General features: G+C 41.9%; 1 protein-coding gene across 1 annotated transcript in view; it reads right to left on the bottom strand.

The window, feature by feature from the left end:
- Positions 1–7548: 7548 nt before the first annotated feature.
- LOC115360777 (bromodomain-containing protein 4-like) overlaps positions 7549–15674 on the bottom strand; it is a 22156-nt gene continuing 14030 nt past the window's right edge. Inside the window, exons 14-22 of the mRNA XM_030053916.1 lie at positions 14291–14389; positions 13681–14082; positions 12800–13426; positions 12544–12644; positions 10623–10752; positions 10360–10493; positions 10006–10196; positions 8881–9124; positions 7549–8752 (exon numbers count right to left, since the gene is read on the bottom strand). Of these exons, the coding sequence (XP_029909776.1) occupies positions 8684–8752; positions 8881–9124; positions 10006–10196; positions 10360–10493; positions 10623–10752; positions 12544–12644; positions 12800–13426; positions 13681–14082; positions 14291–14389 (1997 nt within the window). The 3' untranslated portion in view covers positions 7549–8683. The remainder of the gene's footprint in view (positions 8753–8880; positions 9125–10005; positions 10197–10359; positions 10494–10622; positions 10753–12543; positions 12645–12799; positions 13427–13680; positions 14083–14290; positions 14390–15674) is intronic.

Below are 15674 nucleotides of genomic sequence, written 5' to 3'. Positions count from 1 at the left end.
GAAACGGGCCTATTTATGTCTGAGGGCTCCATGTTGGGAGTCCAGAAAACCATCTGACACGTCTGCAGTGCAAAGAGAGGATATAAGAGACGGCTGTTTGCACTTGCTTTAATGATGTTTATGGAACTTATTGTCTTGTAATGAAAATGACTGGAGAGAGAGGGAAAAAGATAACGAGGCAAAGACAGGGAGACTGCAAGATAAACAGAGTTTGGGCAAGAGAGAAGAGGCAGGGTAAAAGAAAGAGCCATTACTCCTTTCCTGTTTACAACATTGCTTGAGTGTGTGTGTGTGTGTAGAGGTCTGCGTTGACAGGACAGACAGGAGTTTGTTCAACATATACAATTTACTTTCCTTATTAGGTGCTCTTGCGTGCAGGTTGCATGTCACACCATGTGTGGGTGGGTGCGTGCATGTGTGTGTGTGTGTGTGTGTGTGTGTGTGTTTCACCCGTCATCGTTTCCCGCTGCTGTGTCAGGCCTTTCCATTTGTCGATTACCTCTCAGTGTCACAGACAGTTGTGCTGAGGCTGTATTATCACCATAGCAACAAAGATGCCAATCTCCTCCATGCCTTCCACACCTGTTTGACGAGGGAAATGACCAAACAGTTCCTTAATACCCACAAGACTGAGGAGGCCAGTTACCCAAATGTAAATACTATTAAATTAAAGCAATGAAATACATTAATATTGCACAATGGATTATAATCAATTTCCTCTCGGGGATCAATAAAGTATTTCTGATTCTGATTCTGATATGACAGTCGTTCAGTCATTATGAGTGGACACACTATAATGGAAAGGTTTTTTTGTTCTACCCACTGACCTACAATATCACACTAAAGTAAAGCCCTTCTCAAAGCTGATTTGTAGATGGAACAATGTAATTGTGACAATACCAAGAAAGATTTTGTATGGCCAATGGCTAAATTAATGGTTTGGAACTGATAGTATTAGTATAAAGTGCATGCTGTTGCACAAATTCTGGCAAACATCTTGTTGGTCCACATAGATTTAATCTCTATTTCACTGTGAATGGATCGGTTGGGCCACACACACATATACAAATAAATGTACAAAATTGAGTTCTTATGTTAATCTCATAATTCTGATGGGTGGGGGTGGGGGGGCCAAATTATGAAAATAAAGTCAGAATTCAGACTTTTTCTCTCAGAAGTCCAAATTCTGGCTTTATTCTCTCTGAATTGGAGCGTGGCACTGTAACAGTAATGTAATAGGATGCCACTGTTGCAACAAGTCAGTTTGTGAAATTACTTCCTAGATATTCCACCATCAAGTCTAAGTGGTATTATTGCAAAGTGGAAGTGTTCAGGAATCACAACAACTCAGCAATCAACTGGTTGACCACATAAAGTTAGAGGGTGGGGTCGCTGAGTGCTGAGGCGCCTAGTGCGTAAAAGTGACCAACACTGCCGAGTTAATAAGTGCGGAGCTCCAAACCTCATACACTGCATACAGCCTTACATCACCCAGCACAATGCCAATTATCAGATGGAGCGGTATAAAGCACGCCACCACTGGACTCTGGAGTGGTGGAAACATGTTCTGTGGAGTGACCAATCACACTTCTCTATCTGGCAGTCTGATGGACAAGTCTCAGTTTGGTGAATCCCAGGAGAACGTTCCCTGCCTGACTGCATTGTACCAACTATAAAGTTTGGTGGAGGAGGAAAAATGCTATGGGCTTGTTTTTCTGGGATCAGCCTTGGCCCCTAGTCCCAGTGAAGGGAAATCTTAATGCTTCAGCTTACCAAGACTTTTTTGACAATTCTCTGCCTCAAACATTGTGGAAACAGTTTGGGGAAGGCCCTTTTCTGTTCTAGAGTGACTGTGTCCCAGTGCACAAAGCAAGCTCCATAAAGGCAAGGTTGGGAGAGTTTGGTGTGGAAGAAGTTGACTGGCCCGCACAGAGCCATGATCCCAACTCTGTCCAGCACCTTTAGGATGAACTAGAACAGAGATTATGAGCCAGGCCCTCTGGTCCGACATCAGTGTCTGACCTCACAAATGCTCTTCTGAATAAATGGGCAAAAATCCCCAAAGACTCACTTCAAAATCTTGTAGAAAGCCTTCTCAGAGGAGAGGAAGTTGTTACTGCTGCAAAACAGGGAGCAACTCCATAGTAACGCCTATGGATTTATAATGGGATGTCATGAAAGCTCCTGTAGGTGTAATGTCTAGGTGGCCCGATACTTCTGTCCATATAGTGTATGTGGTACCAGGTAAGGCACGCGGGCCCGCTAGCACATGTGAATTCATGATTTAGATGGTATTTCCCTATAAGGTGAGAGGTGTGATGACCAGAATAGTGTTGATAGAATTTTCTCTGTAACGTGGCATATGTTCACATTAATGGAACACGAAAATATTTCAATTTACCTCCGTTAACAGAACCAAAAAGGCTTGCAGTGTAAACAATGACGGATTAAATCTGTAAGGGCAACACTGAATATCATGGCAAAAAACACAAATGTCCTGGTGCATACACAAAGATAATTCAAAAGCTACTTCAAAGCATAGTGCTTTGTTTCTAAAAAGCCTGGGAGGGAGCACTATAATAAAACACAAGGCATTTTTGTCACAGCAACACCTCGATAGTTTCGGCGGTGCAGCTTTCACTGGGAGTTGCACAGGGGAGATGAGAGGCAACGTGTCAATTTTGGCTTTATTACAGCAAGCGGACATCCACCTAAGGGACAGGAAGAAGACGGGGAACAGGAAAGACTGCGTGAATCCAAAGACAACCATGAAGGAAAAGCAAGGAAACAAAGGGCCAGAGTGACTCATTCACCAGTGTGGTGAAACAGAAGACAGAGAGACATGGAAGGAGCAGCCGAAGATTGTAACAGCTGAATGACAGCCAAGCTACCTCCCAGAGACATCCATGTGCACCATAAAACAGCGAGGTCCAGTGCGTGAGACTGATGTTGCGTGTTGGAAATAGGAATGTGTCAGCAAATGAGTGGGTGGGTGTGTCTCTATGCATGTGTGTGTGTGTGTGTGTGTGTGTGTGTGTGTGTGAAAACTGAGTGGGTCTTGTGCAATGTGAGCAATTGTGTTGAATTGTGACTGTACATGTTTATGTGTGTGTGTAAATGACATATGGAGCTGCTTATTGTCATCTGGCATCGATTTTGCAGGGCCCTTGATGTCCCGGTGATTACCCTCATTCCCAATTCCATCCCCACGATCTCCAGCACCATTAACGGGAAGACTGTAGTAGCTCTTACTCACTCTTGAGTTGAGTGTCAAACGAAAAGAATGTACATGTGTGCACAATGTGAGTTGTTGGAATGTGGTACCTTTACATATTCAGCGTGTCCCTCCTAGAACATGCTCTCACACACTCTGGCTCCAGATGCTGTTTCCCACTTAAAAGATGACATAATTTCCTCCACATGGCTGCTGCTCTTCAAAATTGTAACTTTGAGTGGACACTGCCCTCTGTGTGGCAATGGCTGTTGGCGAGAGCGAGAGAGAGAGAGAGAGAGAGAGAGAGAGAGAGAAAGAGAGAGCTGAACATGAAAGTATGTGTGTATTTTGTATAACACACATTTTCTGTAAGCTGTTGCAGAGACAACATGCTTCAACATACAGTAAATGCCAAGTTTGCATTCATTCCTTTCCAGTGTCTCCACTGGAGATGAAAATTAATCAAAATATTGTCAGAATGGCAATTTGGCCAGGTGCAATATCCAAATGACAGGAGCTGTATTGTGGTGCTGCAGAGATGCTCTGGACTACAAATCGCACTTGTGATCATCCACTTGTGAAAAAACAGGTGCAGACCCCAGCAAAAACTACATCATCATTTTTAGTTTTTTAGTTTTTTTTTTCTTTTTTTTTTTTTGTGAAAATGAAAATTAAGATGCAAAAATTCTCACTCCCACTGAAATTTGGAAACACGCACAGTCGCAGCGCCTGTCAAAATAAATCCAATCTGATTTTTTTTTTTTTTTTTTTGGTGCTGGTGGTTGATGGTACAGTTGGTATACAGTAAACTGGACTTGTAGAGGAGGCAAGGAATGCCAAGAGCTGTGGTTCTCTGCTTCTTCAAGAGGATCACGTGATTAGTCCAGGGACACACACACACACATGCATGCATGTGAGCATACTCATTGTTTGTAACTGAGCCAGCTCTGTAGTCTCTCTCTCTCCCTCCATTCTGTAATAATTGATTTCTCCCATTCCTTGTCTGTTATTCATTCTTCCTTTTGCATTTTCCTCCCATTTCTCCCCCTTCCTTACTCATTTATTTCTCCTCTTCATCCACTCTTTAACCGACGAATGCTCCCGTGTCCCCTTACACTACCTCACCTGTCAACACCTCCTTGTCAACACGCCCTTGAATCGCCATTGTTCAGACACCCTCCTACTCCTGTTCCTCAGTAAGGTTTACCTTACATATATATTTATTACATTATATTACATACATAAAGCATTCTTATCTGGAGTAGAAGTATATCACCAGCAGTCACTATCTTTTTCGTGCCCTTTTCTCAACCTCTCACCTGATAAATTCAAGGCCATGCTTGGCAGTATTTGCTCATTTTGTTTCACTGACCTCCCATCGTCTTTCCCTGCTGTGGGGGTTTGGAAATGCAGCAATTTCTGTCTTGCCTCGAACATGATTTCAACCGGCAGAGCTCTTATGCAAAACCACAATGGCAATGGCACTCATTTGAAAGTCAAAGATAATGGAAGGGAAAAGCTTCATCTTCCTGCTTGCCAAATGGAAGGAAGAGAAGATGAACACATCCACACGACACCAGATTTCTCAGTGCGGCCAGCACAGCAGGATCAAGATTTCTCAAGGTCACAGGACACACAGTTCGACTGTGTGATACATTTTAAATAAAGTGTACTTGTTGCTCTAGGTCTCAAATTTGTCCGATACACACTTTGTGTAAATTTCCCTCTCACTCAGCTTTTATAAATCAATGTGCTCAAGAAGCCTACACTCAGTGGTGGAAAGAGTATCACGCTGCTCAAGTAGAAGTACTGTTATTTTGCTGATATGTTACTTAAGTAAAGGTAGAAGTACTGCTGTTAAAAATCTACTTGTATTCAAATTAAAAAAGTAAAAAAAGTAAAAAGTAGGTCATTTAAAATGTACTTAGGGTAAAAGTTACTAAGAGTTACTTTTTCAAAACAGTAACAGTTTGATGCGATCTTTTCCATGCAGTTGTAAAAGGGTGAGATTGGTGACGTTGATGGTGGCTCTGCTGTGTGGCTGCCGTTTTCTCACTGGAATTTGTGTGTTTTCATTGTGCCGTTCATATGGATGTCATAACTATAACCATACAGTCTGTTACAAATTACAAATACCCGGGCATTGTGCTCAACCATAAGCTTAAAATGGGATCTGTGGTCTGACCTCATATGCACTAGGACACAGCAAAGAATGTACTCAAGAAACTGTTATCCTTCAATGTCAACAACAAAATGCTTCAAGTGTTTTACTGTGCATTCATTGAAAGAGTCTTGGCCATCTGCATTACCCACTGGCTTAGAAATGCCACTGAGACCCAGGAAAAGTCTGTTAGAATTATGGTTATAATCACCAGTTAACTGTTGGGGATCATGTAACCAAATATAAAATGCATCAATAGAGACAGACTGATGAATAAGACAAACAACATTATGGGTGACACCAGGCACCCTCTCACCTCCGCATTTGAACTGTTACCATCTGAGGGACGATATTACTTCCTGCTGTTCACCAGAGGCAGATCAACAAGCCGTTCACATTTTAAACAGGCAATGTGTTCTGTTTTTCCCCTAACTTGTGTGAGGTTTTGTATGGATGTGTGTATGAGTATCGATTGTCTGTTGGTGACTCTGTGATGTTGCCAGAATAAGCACATAAGATGGTTGAGTCTATATGATTCTCGCCAGGTCAAATCACTAATATTATTATTCCCTCTTTCCCCACATTTATTCCACATTCTTGTCAGTTGAGTCTCAACACTTCCACAGTCTGTCTTTGATCATTTTTACTGTGTAATGGATATGATAAAAATATTAAGTACAACTTTAAAGCAAAAATATACTCAAGTAAAATTGCTGAAAAAGAAATAAATGTAATTAGTTACTTCCACGTCTGCCTACATTTTACTTGAAGCTTGAAGCATTTGGTTGGCAAACTTTTTGGTACAGTGGCGGTGGTTGGTCTGCTCGTTAGAGGGGCTGACACATAAGAATGGAAACAGACCTGGCCCCGCTTTATAAGATTCAAAAAGAACTCTTACCCACACTGACTTGTCAGTCAGCGTGAATACCTGTGAATGTAAAATCCATGCCTTCTCCTCTATCCATCACACTGGCTCCCTCCTCTGGCTAAAACGAGTGAATTCAAGGAGCCCTCAGTCTTTCTAAAGAGGTTTGCCAGAAAACTGAAAAGTTTTGTGTTACTTCCAGGTGATACTTATCTGTTAAGTCAACCTTGAATAACAGGTTTAGAAATACAATTCATCCATAAATGCTGACGACTGCTAGTAATAAACAAAAGTTCAAGAGAATAAATTTTTGAAGTCCTCAGGCTTTCAGGCCTCTGCTACCAACAGCTACACTGTGGACACCAATGTCACCATGCAGAATACAAATAACAAGAACACATACAATTAAGTTATATATTTTTTTATATTATTTTAATACTTTTCTTAAAAAAGAGATGTCTTACTCCATAGTCAGAACAGGATGAATCTATTGACCTCAATACCTCACTCACCAACATACCAACAGGTTGTTCAAGGTAAAATAAATCAAAGAAAAATAGCGAAGGGGGAAAAAAACTCAAAACAATCAAATATGAAAAGGAGAAAGAAGTGAATGAAACATTAAAAAAAAGAAAAAAAAAAAAAAACACAAAAAGCAAATATAGAACCGAACACACTCATGGATCACTGGGCCAACTAAAGGAAAGTGGGACATTCCACCTCCTGAAAAACACAATGGCACACAACAACCCAAGACTGTTACCATGGACACTGGAAACATTTTAAAAATGGAACTAAAAACAAGATGAAAATGAACCTAAATAGAGTATTATACAGATTGTAGAAGCTGTGATGATAGTGGTGGTAATTGTGGACAAGACAGCTAGGAAAGATGAAAAACATTAACAAGATGAAACAAAACAGTCCAAAAACAAAAGAAAATGTGTAAGTAATGAAACAATTAAGTGCAGTAGCTAAGTGATGTAGCTACAGAACAGTGGAGCCTAGCAAAGTAGTGACATACAATGATTTGGAACCACTTACTCAACTATTACAGAGCAAACTGGTGCATAACATTTGATTTAAAAGGGATAAAGGAAAATTAAATAGCAATAAAAAAAATGTAGCCTTTAATATAAAGTGAAAAGATGATGCATTTTCCATGTAAAAAATGAGAATGAACTTTCAGCACTCAATAGATTGGTTTTGGCATAGAGTTGAGAAAAGAAGGAAAAGGTATGAGAGAGAGAGAGAGATAAGACAGACGAAACAATCCTTTCAATAGAATCATAAAAAAGTTTTTTTTTCTTCTTTACAGTAAATTCTACAAAATCAAAACCAGAGCTCAGATGTGAACACAGAGACGAGCTTTGCTCCCCACAAACCAAATTCCTCTCATGTTCTTTTTTTGTTGACTTCTCATTGTATATAATATATATTCATGTATCTATTTATATATAATATGTATAATTTGTAGGGTGTGATCCTTAGTTTACAGGCCAGAGCGCTAAGGCAAAGGACACATTCCAACACTTTTAAAATCTCATCATTCCCTCCTCATTCCCCTTTTTGTTAAAAGTTTACACAGACCAAGCATCACTGGATGACCAAAACACATGTAGGCTCCACCCCTGCCATTCCTTTTACATTGGTAGTGACTGATAAGAAGAGGGGTAGATCGGAGGACAGAGAGGAAGGATGTCTTTGAAAAGTATGTGAATGTGGCCAGGGTGACCGTTCCCACTATGTCCTGAGAAAACAACCGACTCTCAGATGACCTCTGAACCTGACAAACTAGACCGCCCCTATCCACCCCACCCAGTTAAATCCCAACGCAAGAGAAAAAACACAAGATTAGGAGAAAAAAACAAAACAAAGTGATCTGTCCATCCATAATCTTGTTAACCCGTTCCTTTCACCCCCTCTTCTCTCCTATCAGACAATAGAGAATAAGGTTTTCTTCTGTTTCACTCAAGTTCTTAAATTAAATCCTCCTCTCGATCTCCATTACTTTTGTGGAAGTTCTGTCCCCTCTCCTTTCTTTGTGGCTTCCGTGATCCATGTCAGAAACGATGAGGGAGTCGAGTATCCGATAATCAGTGTCCATATTCACTCTGCTGTCCCTGGAAACTTATAACCAACAACCATAAACACAAGTTAGACACCAAAACGCATCCAAGGTTGGAGGAGAGAGGGCCGGGTTGGATGCTCGTACAACTTCACTTGCCCCCCTCTCTCATTCACATGTTACAAGCCAGCCGTTTTGACTACTGAGAGAAAGGGACAGTTATGTCTGTGTGTGCGCATTTGTGTGAGCAGCGAGCATTATGTATCAGAGCATTGGGGTCTATATGTATGTGTGTATGTTTGCCAATGTGTGTCTAAGGTCTTTCTCTCTTTCTCTGTGTTCCTCCTTTCTCATTCCCCTCGTCTATTTTCCAACTCAGAAAAGGTTCTCCTCAAAAATGGCCATAAGGTCGCTCTGGAAGTTGATGTCAATGGTGTCAGCCATCTGTAGATGAGATAAAGGGAACAAGGAGCATTAGAACATCATAATTACCATGCATTTATAACTCAAGGTTTCAGCATATTTACATCTGGATTTGGACATTATCTTCACTGTTTAAGTGTTCTGCATACCGCCTCTCTCCTGCGCCTCTCCTGCTCACGACGGCGTGCCATCTCCCTCTGCTGATCGAGGGCATTCTGTGCAGCTGAGGAGGCTGGGGGTGGGGCTTGAGACTGACTGGATGGGGCCTGTGGGGAGTGAGTGGGTGGGGTGGAAGCTGGGGGCGTAGGAGCAAGTGGTGACTGTTGCTCCTGGCGACGACGGGCATCCTCTTGGGCTCGCCGAGCTTGCTCCAAGGAGTCCTCGTCATCACGGCTACCAGAAAGTAAGAAACAAAGTGTGACTAGTTGAAGTACAAACATAGGTCGAATCAGGCAACAAGCAAGCTTCTGCTATAATTTTATTTTGTTCTCTCTGGGTCTATTTAGCCTTTGCTTTACAGACCCAGTGAGAAAGCCAGTGAAAAATGACGAAGGTGGGAACCGTGTGATGGTGGAGAAAATAAAAGTTTTAGTTTCTTATAGCTCTCTTTTGTGATAACATGCAGTGTTTCTGTCATATTTAAGTTATCCTTTATACATAACTGGGGGGGAATTCAAAACTTATGAGCAGTGGGATGCAACAGTGTAGCACCCAGGGACCAACTCTGAGGTAGTGCTTTGGTTAAGGGCACTGAAAGGAGCATTATCCAGACACAGATTTTGTGGAGGTCCTGGAGGAAACCCATTAAGACAAAGGGAGAAAATGGAAACTCAACATAGATGATGTCATGCCCTATCTTCTCTCTATTTCTACTTATACATCAGCACTACACTCTTGATGCTGCCAGAGGAAGAGCACGAAGCTTGAAACGCTTATTAAGAAAGTAGTTGCGTCACCAAGCCAGCTAATTGTGTAATTTGCTTTTAAGTGCAATTCAGTTTTGAGTGCTAATATTGGAAAATAAAACTTTTTTTGTCCTCCAGCATCACGTTTCCCACCATATAGTTTTCACAGCCTTTAATACAAAACGTTTGAATTCATATTTTTAGTAATGTACAAGAAGACTTTCTAAGAATACATAGTCTTCAAGTTTGAAGTAAAGAACTTATATGGTACATGTAAATTCACCCAACAAAAACACAGCCAAAATACTCAAGAGAATGTAATTTGCAGAAGTCTTCCACTCTCATTTTTCATGTTTCTCTGTTGCCTACCGTAGTTTTTCTTGCTCCCTCCTGGCCTGTTCAGCTTGTGCCTTCAGTTGTCTCTCTCGCTCCTCCTTCTCCCTGGCAGCCCGTCGGAACTGTTCAAAGCTGTCACTCGAGGAGCGAACTGAGGAGGCTGGGGTGGACTGGGACCTCTGAGCTAGGCTGGCCCAAGAACCCATGTTCTTCAACTTCACATCCTGGAAGAAGAAAGGACAGCAAAGGAATGGAAAAAGGAATAAAAGGGATGGAGAAGTTAAAGGAAAGGCCATAAAGGATGCCATAAATAGTAATATAAACCAAACTGTAGAGCTGTAATAAAGCCCAAGACGTAGACATACTCCCATACAAACATATTCACACCTGTGTCTTTTTCGGGGCAATGGGTGTTTTGGGCTCTTGCTTCACTTTGTTGTCTTGCTGGGAGAGGGGGAGGGCTGGGGAGTCAGGGAGGCGGGAACTAGGGCGAGAACCATCCAATGGCTTCAGATCTGATCCTGTGATCATAAATTACACAAACATGCATATCACACATACAATAATGCTGCATTTAATATGACAATGAGCTAGGTATCAACTTCACACAAAAAGCAAAAACAAAAAGAAAGATTTCTCTTTTTACTCACTGTGAGTTTGTTTGTTGTCAAGGGGTTTGTGTGTGTCCTGGCGCAGGGCAGGACTGAAGGGGGAAGGTGGCAGGACTGGCGAATGTGAAGGCTTCTCTTCTTTGACTCCCACCAGGTTGGACCTCTGCTCCTACAGACAGACAAACAAATATGCAAATAAATTAGTAGAGCTAAATGATTAGGGCCCTATAATTTCCGCGATCACGGAATTGCGGCTGGAATCGCGGAATTAGCCAAATAAAACGGAATCTATTTCTAATGCGGAATATGGCGGAATTTGACATAATTTGAATGAAATGCTGTTTTTGTGTGGAATATGAACGTATGTCTGAGGAAAATTACATGGAGGGAAGCAAATCTGGGTGGCAAAACCCCTCCAGTCGTTTCACCTGCACCTGCACCACCAAGAAAAAAAATTACAACTGCACTGGCACCGTACGAGTCCAAAAGGCAAAGAAACTTTCCACAGCGCACTGACATGGATTGTGTAACAAAGCGAAGAGTTGCCACTCCACACTAGTTTCACTGGCTAACAGCAGCACACTGGCTTAAGTTAATGTGAATAGCCTGTACGTACAATGGTCAACACTTTTAACAATCTTAGATTAAATTAAATGTGTGCATGCATTGACCCAACATCAAACCTCAGGTGAATTAATTACTGATGCATCCTCGTCATTTTTTGTTCAATCATTAACAGCATATCATTTTCACCTTTTATTGCTATAACAACATAATTGTTAAATAAATAAATAAATAAATAAATAAATAAATAAATAAATAAATAAAGTGTTGTTAATTTGTTACCTCAATTAATTCAAGGTAATTTCTATTTCATCTGTGTGCATTTTAGTCATTAACATAAAAAACACATTTTTTGGTAGTAAAATAAGAGTAAAAGTTAAAAAGCAGAATTCCCAAAAATTAAAACAGAAAAAAACAGAATTTGGGAAAAAATAATACGGATTTTATAGGGCCCTACATGATGAAGTGTCATAATGTGATTTAAGTCAATATCGTGATGAATCTGAATTGCAATAAGAAAAAATGGTTTATTTTGTGGTTAAAAACAGATTTGGTGGCTATAAACTGTAGATGTGTTCTGGCAACACTCTACTTCAATGTCAATACCAATGCCACTTAGATATCTTCAGTTTTTTTGGCACTTCTGCTTCACTTGACAGTCACAGAGGAGACAGAGAGGGAAAGGAAAGGCAGGGGAGAGAGAGGAGACAACACGCAACAAACGGCCTGAGGTCGGACTTGAACCCAGGACGCTGCAATCAGGACCCTAACAAGTGGTCCGCGCTCTTATCCAGTGAGCCACTGGGGCACCCCCCCCTTTGATATCAATTATATATCAACAAGTACACAAGTGTTCTGTGAGCTGAAATTCCATTTCAGTGTTACCTTCAGATGGCATATACATTATCCAGACTGGAAATGCATTAGGATTAAAACAGAGAGCAAAGGTCTTGCTCATGGTGGTGGTCTGCAGCAGGCAAACAACAATTAAATGGAGTCAAATGGATGGAAACATGACAACCGCATTCAAAAGCACATTGTACAACAGGATAACCCATCCTGTTGTACTTATGTCATTGTACATCAATGATGGGCTGTGCCAGTAACCCATGTGATTTCATGTGGCAATGCAGAACTTGTGAATAGAGTTGTCTGATGCACTGTCACTGTCCCATGTTTATTTGCAGCTGAGGGTTAAAAGTGTTGCTCAAGGGTTCCTTCGAAGAAGTTGCTGAGGAAGTTGGGTTGTTACTTATTCATTATAATCCCACTTCTTTAACCTCTCACTGCCCCCAGCAGCAAATTTAGCACATAAATGTGACACCATGGATTTTTTGGGGGGCTAACAGACAGCATCACTACACACAGACAGCAAAAGACAGGGGAGATCACTCACATGTTTCTTGGTTTGTGAGGGCGACTGCTGTCCTATTGTATGGAACTGAGGCATCTGAGGAGAGTGCATCATCAGTGAAGAAGGGCTCTCCCTCAGGGAACCTATAAAAATGAGAATGTGAACATACAAAAAAAAAAAAAAAAAAAAAATCCAATAGCAATACCTATACTATAGTTTAGACTATAACCAATTTAGTAATATAAATGTATATACATGTCTGGGAGTGTATGTGTGCATGTGCCTATCTTTGTCTCACCTGTTGTGAAAGGTTCTGTTTTGCTGCGTGGTGATGGCTGTTGTTGATGTTGCATCTGTTGTAGCTTCTGTTGCAAGACCACCCCCTTCTGCTGCTGTTGCGCTGTCGAAGTGTGTGAATGTGAGAACGACTGCTGCATGTGCGTGTGCCCTGTGGCATGCCTCTGCGATGGGGCCGGGGTGGGTGTGGTTACAGCCTGTGTGTGCATCGACTGCATCAGCTGTGAGGCGGCCTGTGCAGGAGAATGCGTGTGTGTGTGGGATGGCGGCTGGTTTTGCGCAGAGGGCCGGGGCTGAAGCGACTGCAGGTACATATGGACCTGACTGAGTGGCAGCGATGGGGGCGGGGTGTCAGAACTGGTGGGTGTCGGCTCTTCATCATCCTCCAACAAGGCTTGAGGAGGCTGTGCAGAGAGGGTGCCCAAGATACCATGGGATGGTGGAGAAGGGACCCGGGGACGTGGGACAGGCTGGGGGAGAGGGAGAGGAAGTGAAGGCTGAAGAGGGGCAGAGGAGGATGGGGGAAGAGAGGGGACGGAGGAGGGGGGAGGCTGCGAGGCTTTAGGTGGAAGTGGTGCTGCACGGTTGCTAGGTCTTGATGGTTGCTGGGGAAGAGCGTTGTGGAGCGCTACAACCAAGGAAGGGAGGGAGAGTGAGAGGAGAGAGATCAATACAAACATAACAATAGTTTCTTTGTAGACAATACAACAAAAAACAGTTGTGTTTCATCTTCAAGGGACAGTGTCAACCAAAATCAGGTAGTACAAAAGCAGTCTGAGACAACAATTTCACAAATAAACAAAACATAAACACGGTGACAATCACTTCTAAAACTGACCACAGACATGCTAGTTGAGAAATGTTCTACTGAGATATACATACCTGGTGAAGGTATGATGGGATTTTGGTTTAGGAAGGGGTGCGTATCAGTAGGTGTCTGGTTTGTGTGGGTGTTTGTGTTGAGGAGGCCTGAGCCAACAGGGGTACCAGCAGTAGAAATGGTTGGATTGGGCTCTGTGTTAGACTGTGACAGGTGAGGGGTCATGAAGTGGGCCAGGGGATCAAATCCAGACCCCAACAACTGAGAGGAGTCAAGAGACGGGACAGAGACAGGGACAGGGGGAGGGGGGACAAATGGTGGTTTGGACTGGACCACTTGAGGCTGTGTCTGAGGCTGGGGCTGGGGAGGTGCCGGGCCAGCACCACTACTGAGAGAGGGGTGGTGCGGCCTCTTGGTGTCCTTGTTAGACATTGTCTTCTTCTTCTGCTGCTTGGGGACCAGCCCTGATAGATGGACACAAAGAGAGAGCCAAAGGAGGAGAGAATGAGGTGAAGACATGATAATAAAAGCAGGCCAGCCAGGAGGAAGAAATAAACAGCGGCCCTAATATGGATATTTCAATACAAACTATAGAAATGTTTGAAGCAAAAAAGAAAAAAAAAATGATATCTATCAATCTATCAATAACTACTGTTTCTACAAATAAGGTACCGTTCTCAGAGTCATCACTATCATCAGAAGAGTCACTGCTGCCTGATGATGAAGATCCTGTCTTCTTTGCCACATTTGTTGCCTCCAAAGCCTTTTCTGCTGCAACACATCCACAACAAACAAAGATATTGATTGACAGCTCCTCTTCACACCTGACAGGCTTGTATGCCCATAAGAACTCCAGCAGTTCAGAAGAAAAATGTAAATACAGCCACTCCCATCAACCTGTTACTGTCTTTTTGCTGACTGCTGAGCCAAGGTGGCTATTGCTGCATATTCTAAAAGTCAGTGATGTAAAGAAGCAAAACAAATATTAATCCAAAAGTATTGAAGATTTTTACTTTACAAAAAAGAAAGTTCATGCACTGCTGCAACTAATGCCTGCCTTCATTATTTCTGTGCATTCTACACTTTAACTAGAAGATGAGGTGCCATGTTTTTGCTTTGATGTTTTTCCCCCAGCAGAGAATTGTACACTTACATCCTAATTAGTAAATACATAAAAGATAAAGGAAACACACTCAAGTTTTACAGCCAAAATAGCTCCATACACTGCAATGTGAACCTCTTTTCAGTACCAGCACAATGTCAGTAGGACGACAGGGTTTGAAAACATCATCCTCATCTCATGCAGGGTTTTCCTGACGCATTGTGTTGACAGTTTTCTTAGCTTCGCTTGTGTCTCTTTTGATAGGGACTTGAACTTGTCTGCCAGTTTCTGCCTCTTGTATATTCCGTGAATAGAGAGAGAGAGAGAGAGTGTGTGTGTGTGTGTGTGTGTTTGGGGAGTGGGGGATGATTGATTCACTTAGGAATCACGATTCTTATCTTCTGTGATTTGAATCGATTCAAAAACTCCAAAAATCAATTAATCCATTTTATAAGCCACACACTGGTTTCAGTGCTCTCACAGCTAAATGCACTTCAAGCCGCAGAGCGTCGCTTGAAAATTCTCTACCGACGAAAAAATTAATTCTGTCTCTATCTTCACTTCATTAATGTACCTTTATGCATTAAAATGCTGTGAAAAGGATTTTAGCTGCTGTAGTGTTCAGTGAGCATAAAGGAAAAACTGACTGATCTCCAAAAAATGTAAACAATTCAAACCAGGAAAATATATAAATATACATATATAACTGAATGATGATTAAATAAAATCCTGACTCAAGAACTGAAATTAAAATTGCATCTTGAGATCTCTGGTTCCACCCGTACTGTCCACTGGCGTTCAGATCACGAGACAGATGTTATGATGAAGTCTGGATGGGGTCTAGATACTTTGCTTCGTTTTGAAACAAAATAGAGTATTAACTGTGAGCCTGAGCGCGCGCGCGCACACACACACACACACACACACACACACACACACACACACACACACACA

The sequence above is a fragment of the Myripristis murdjan genome, chromosome 1 (genome assembly GCF_902150065.1).
Source record: "Myripristis murdjan chromosome 1, fMyrMur1.1, whole genome shotgun sequence".
NCBI classification, from domain to species: Eukaryota; Metazoa; Chordata; class Actinopteri; order Holocentriformes; family Holocentridae; genus Myripristis; species Myripristis murdjan.
This window is presented reverse-complemented; position numbering and strand designations above follow the sequence as displayed.